Source organism: Lipophrys pholis, assembly GCF_963383615.2.
Source record: "Lipophrys pholis genome assembly, chromosome: 18".
NCBI lineage: Eukaryota > Metazoa > Chordata > Actinopteri > Blenniiformes > Blenniidae > Lipophrys > Lipophrys pholis.
This window is the reverse complement of record NC_137646.1, coordinates 2445569-2451584: the sequence shown is the minus strand read 5'-3', so window position 1 is coordinate 2451584 and position 6016 is coordinate 2445569. Positions and strand designations below refer to the sequence as shown.

At 47.8% G+C, this 6016-nt stretch overlaps 1 protein-coding gene across 2 annotated transcripts; it reads left to right on the top strand.

The window, feature by feature from the left end:
* Window positions 1–1876: 1876 nt before the first annotated feature.
* LOC308124020 (sialoadhesin-like) lies at window positions 1877–5260 on the top strand. Of its 2 annotated transcripts, XM_080486793.1 has the most exons (6): window positions 1960–2385; window positions 2461–2499; window positions 3100–3345; window positions 3534–3776; window positions 3907–4065; window positions 5083–5260. In XM_080486793.1, exons 1-6 carry the CDS (start codon window positions 2355–2357, stop codon window positions 5091–5093), a joined length of 729 nt encoding a protein of 242 aa, XP_080342919.1. In that variant the 5' UTR covers window positions 1960–2354; the 3' UTR covers window positions 5094–5260. The 2 variants fall into 2 exon arrangements, with proteins under 2 accessions (XP_080342918.1, XP_080342919.1); XM_080486792.1 differs by having other exon boundaries at window positions 1877–2499.
* Window positions 5261–6016: the final 756 nt, after the last annotated feature.

Sequence of the window (6016 nt, the reverse complement as noted above, 5' to 3'; positions counted from 1 at the left end):
AGTGGACGTAGCTTCTACATCGCCAGATAACATCTACACCATGAGCAAACTGAGTGAACTGAGGCGAGTACTGAAGTACTGAACCAAACTGTACAGACACATTTTGTACAGTGGAAACAGGGCTGAAAAGTCACCAGTCACATGGACACTCACCTTGGCAAACACTTTGTGATCTGAGAGGGAGTGATTGGGAAGAACGTCTGTCCTGAAAGTCTGTCCGTCTGACATCCCTTCATCCATCGATCATCCATCAATCCATCCATCCATCCATCCATCATCCATCATCCATCATCCATCATCCATCATCCATTACCCATCCATCCTTCCATCCATCCATCATCCATCATCCATCCATCCATCCATCCATCCATCCATCCATCCATCCATCCATCATCCATGATGTGATCCAGTAAACATGTCCAAGCAGTAGTGTTGTGTTGTTGCTTCTCATTGTCAATAGAAACATGAGAATGTATGAGAGTGACTGATACGCTTGTATGATCATTGGACCTTTTGAAAGCAGTCAGACTCTCATACTGTACCAGTAGCATCTGTTTCATTCACAACCCGTCTCCATCTTAACTGGACTTTCTGTGTACACATATGAGTTTGTGTTTTCATGTGTGGACTGGTGGTTAGTGAGTGTGTTGCCTTCAGTGGCAAAGGGAAATAAAACCTCTGCATGAACATGAATCATGGAGCCTCCCCCTTCTCAGCTCCAAGTGTCCAAATCTGAACAGCTGGTCTGGGCTCTGAGTGGAAGCTGAGGTGGTCATGTGCCTGGGCCTCCAGTCTAATCCACTCTAGTTCAAGTCCAAATCCGAGTGTAAAACTCAGTCTTTCTCTTGGTGCACGCACTCTCTCTCTCTCGCTCTCTCTCGCTCTCTCTCGCTCTCTCGCTCTCTCGCTCTCTCGCTCTCTCTCACGGTGCAACCTCAGCTCCGTGTCCGTGTCCGTGTCCGAGTCCGAGTCCCAGTCTCAGTCTCAGTCTCAGTCTCTCAGTTGATCCAGACAGGGAGCTGGACCCCATCAGCACCCTGGATGATCTCCTGGAGGTGAGTGGTATCTCCTGGGAAACGTCTGCTCTTATGAGTTCAACAGACAAGTTGAATTCTTTTCTGAATTCTTCTTTGGTTTCTTGTGTTGCTGCAGTTTACTGAAGAACCTGACGACCCGGTTGAAGAACATGACAGAGCGAGTTTTGTTGATTTGATCTCCAAGATGCTGGACGTGGATCATTAGAATGGGATCACACCAGCAGATATTCTCAGGCATCCGTTTGTGACTCTCATCCACCAGGACAACAGCCACAGCAGATAGTCGGTGTCTCTCACATGTTTGGGCCTTTATCAGCGTGCAGACAGACAAAGTTTTTGAACTCAATGATTGTCTTCCAGTGCACAAAGTTCCATCCAGACCATGAAGAGCTGACCCAATTGGCTGGTTGCTGAGGAGGAAGACGCTCCTCGTTGCTCTGAAGCGAGCAGCAGAGAGTCCCCGTCCACTCAGAATGCAGGAAAGACAAGGACAGTGAGCAGCACTCACAGCGGGCCAGCAAGAAGCGTTGCTCCAGGTCAGACTGCAGCTCTCCACAGAGGAAGAGGAGGAAGATCAGCCCCGGTGAAGACGTGAAGAAGAGCATTTCTAGGAAGACAATGTCAACCAGGATTTGATCAGTTGGGAATTATTTCACATGAGTGCAGTAAACGTACTGTGTGTAGTGAGAAGTTTCACCTGCGTTGTTTACAACCCAAACTTCAGAAGACGTCACAACAAAGACTGCTCCAACTCCAGTCGTGTGTGTGTGTGCGTGCGTGCGTGCGCGCGTGCGCGCGACATCCTTGCTGTGTTTTAAAGTCTGGTGTTTCTCCTCTCAGGGGTTTCTTTCTCTTTCCCACCACATTCTAGCAGTGAAACTGAGAGAAGCTCTCAGACACGCAGAGACAAAAAACTCCAGCTCACTTCCTCTGAGTCGAACCAGAGAGAAGCAGCTTGTTCTCATCCAGGAAAACCAGAAGCAGGAGGTCTGACATCCAGAGAGGAGCTGCAGTGAAGGAAGGGGAGCAGGAGGAGCAGGAGGAGCAGGGGGAGCAGGAGGAGCAAGAGGAGCAGGAGGAGCAGGGGGAGCAGGGGGAGCAGGAGGAGCAGGGGGAGTAGGGGGAGCAGGAGGAGCAGGAGGTCTGACATCCAGAGAGGAGCTGCAGTGAAGGAAGGGGAGCAGGAGGAGCAGGAGGAGCAGGAGCAGCAGGGGGAGCAGGGGGAGCAGGAGGAGCAGGAGGACCAGGGGGAGCAGGAGGAGCAGGAGGAGCAGGGAGAGCAGGAAGAGCAGGAGGAGTGTCTGGGCTGATGAGACGATGCAGGGAAGACTTCTGCTGCTGCTGCTCTGTAAGAACTTCTTCTCTACAGGTTCTTCGATCTCCTCCACCGAAGAGCCTCAAACTAACTCGTCTCTCTGTGCAGCTCTGACCTCAACACTCATCTCTACTACACTCCAACAAGGTCAGTGAACGCCTCGCGCCTCCATCATACAAGATCCAGTTTCTGTGAGCTGGTCAGGGGTTGTGAGTCCAGTGGCGTCCAGTCTGTCCTGAGTCTGACCGTCTACTTTCCCCACAGACAGACTAGACGTCCCAGTGACTCACTGCACCATGGTATTCAAACAAACACACACACATCCAAATCTTAGAAAAGGAGTTAATGTTTTCAAACTGAAATTAACTCATGAATCTTGGTGTTTGTTGTGGCTGTGAGTTGCTGTAGCGTCCGGTCTGCGGTTCATTGAATGTTTGACCTTGCTGACAGTTCCTTTGTCATTAGATTGACGGCAGACTAAGACCACAGAGTTAGTGAGCTCACAATTAAGTCCTGTTCAGTCACGACTGGTGACATTGTTTGGTTCATGGTGTTGTCGTGTGTCACTGCAGCGTCAAGGCTGCTCCAACCAAACCGGGACGATAGTGAAGAGTAGCCTGCTTCATGCATGTTGTTTGATTTATGTTGACTGTCCCTGCACTGTCCAGTCAGTCCTGGATCTTGCGACTCCTCAGAGTTTGTCGGCTCAACCGTTCGTCTTTCTTGTGGGTTCCTCATCCTCACCAGGTCCGACTGTGAGTCCCAACAGATCTCAGTTCCTTAAAGGAGAGACTGTGTCTCTGAGCTGTGAGGACGGATGGACGGTGACGAGGAACACCAGCAGAAGACTGAGGAGTTCATGTAGAGACGGGTGGGGGGACCCTGATGGTCCCTCCTGTAACATTGAATTCATGCTCATCTGGGACGGTGGAGTTTACTGGTGTGAGTCCAGAGAGGGAGCAGCTGGGAGCAGCATCAATATCACTGTGGCTGGTAAGCTGTGTGTGTGTGTGTGTGTGTGTGTGTGTGTGTGTGTGTGTGTGTGTGTGTGTGTGTGTGTGTGTGTGTGTGTGTGTGTGTGTGTGTGTGTGTGTGTGTGTGTGTGTGTGTGTGTGTGTGTGTGTGTGTCTGTGTGTGTCTGTGTGAGAGAGAGATGTTGAAACTCTGGTCTGTGTGTTCAGATAGAGTGATCCTGCAGAGTCCAGTCCACCCTGTGATGGAGGGACAGGATGTCACTCTGGGTTGTAAAACAAGCACTCCCTCCAACCGCTCGGCTGCTTTCTATAAAGACGGCGTCCTCATTAGGAGGACGACCAGGCCCGGAGGCCACACCACCCTCCGTAATGTTTCCCGCTCTGATGAAGGCTTCTACAGATGTAACATCGGTGCTAGAGAGTCTCCACCCAGCTGGATCTCCATCACAGGTGAGGAGCTGCACCCTAGCTCCTGTTCTGATTTCAGCCTCATGTTCACCAGCAGGAGCTCCACCGACTGAGGGAGCTCCACCCACAGGGGGAGCCCCACCAACTAATGGAGCTCTCCTCAATCTTACAGCTCCTCCCATGAATGGAGCTCCGCCCACTAATGGAGCTCTGCCCACTAGCATCACTTCCCCCCAGCTTATGCTCAGAGTGGTCTGCCACCTGGTGGTTTTCTGTCCGTACTTCATCTCCACCCTGCTGATGGTGTCTATATATCGACGTAGAGCCAAAGGTAACCAACTAACCAATCAACCATCTAATCAATCAAATTACTAACCAACCAATTTAACAACCATGCAACTCAATTCAGTTTCATTCAATTTTATTTACATGGTGCCAAATATAATCCAAAATACATACAATTATACAATAATACACAGTCATCTAAAGGTACTTTTACAGACCAAGTAGTCAACCAGTCAATCAAATAACCAACCAACTGACCACTAATCAACCAACCAACAAACGAATTAACCAACAAACTAATCAATCAAATATTAAACCAAATGAACCAACCAACTTACAAACTAATCAGCAACCAACACTAACAAATTACAAGTTAACGTTTAATTGAATAACTAACTTATCCAGAAATTAACCAACCTACCAACCAATAACTGAACAAGCGACCGACTGACCAAACAATCAAATAACTGACCAACCCACCGACCGACTGACCAACCAACAAACAAACCAACCAACCAACCAACCAACCAACCAACCAACCAATCAAATAAGTCACCAACCCACTGATCACTCAATCAATCAGTTAGTCAGTCAGTCAGTCAGTCAATCAATCCACCAACCAACTAACAAACCAATCATCAATCAACAGACAAGCTGATCAGAAGTTCACGTTTAATTGTTAACCAACCAACTAATCAAGAAATTAACTCACCACTAAACTACTTAACAGAATAATTTATCATTTTACAATCAGATCATCCAACAAACAGTCCAATCCCAAACCAGCACTAACTAATGACACGTACACCTAATGTCTCAATCTATTAAGTAACCAATCAACTTTATACCAACTAGTTACCTACCAACCAACAAATGACAAACCAATCAATCACCAACCAAAAATCCTGAAAATCAAGAAAACCAACCAACTAATCAATTATTCAACCAACACACTAATCAATCACAACTTCACTTTTGTCAGTCACCAATCACTAATTTGTCATTGATTGACAGCCAGCTGGATCTGTGATGTCATAATGAAATCTTTTCTTTTTTTAAACAGTCAGGACCTAAACAAGCTGTCTCCATGGCGACGTCTCCCTGCGCCCAGGCAGAGTTGGGATTAGTGGATGGTAATGATGATGTCATGACCAGTGTAACCAGTGAGTGTCTGCTCTGAGGACGCTGAGCTGTTATTGCCATGCAGAACAAATAAAATGTTCTGATGCTCAGTTACATGGAAAGATGTGGTGTTTGTGGTCACTTCCTGTTTCTCTCAGACTTCCTGTTCCACTGCGGCGCCTCACTTGTCAAACCACATGACGGTGTTCATGTTAACAGCACATTCTGATTTAGTCATCGTCTTTTGAATAACACATTTATTTTTAGTGATAATATAATCACCTGAAACCTTTCTGTCTTAGTCTAGTTTTAGTTGACATAAGAGTTTCAGTCTTTAATCTTTTAGTCTTAGACGAGTTTTCATAGAATAAATATTAGCAGATTCAAGTTAAGTCACCTTTATTCATACGTAGGGTTCTTCGGTATACCGGTACTGTATTGGTACACCGGTACTACGCCTTTAAAATGATACTATACTGGGCCTGGCTGGTACGGGTATCTTTTTGTATTTGATGTATTTATTTGATGTTTCACATTGTGGATTTGCTGTGAGATGTGAGGTGCAAGAGGAGCTGCAGGGTGTGTGAAGGAGGAGGCACAGGAGGAGGTGCAGGAGGAGGCGCAGGAGGAGGTAAAGAAGGAGCTGCAGGAAGAGGCACAGGAAGATGGATAGGAAGAGGTGCAGGAGGAGGTACAGGAGGAGGCGCAGGATGAGGCGCAGGAAGAAGTGCAGGAGGAAACGGTGCAGGAAGAGGCGCAGGATGAGGCGCAGGAAGACGGATAAGATGAGGTGCAGGAGGAGGTGAAGGAGGAGGCGCAGGAGGAGGCGCAGGAAGAAGTGCAGGAGGAAACGGTGCAGGAGGAGGCGCAGGAGG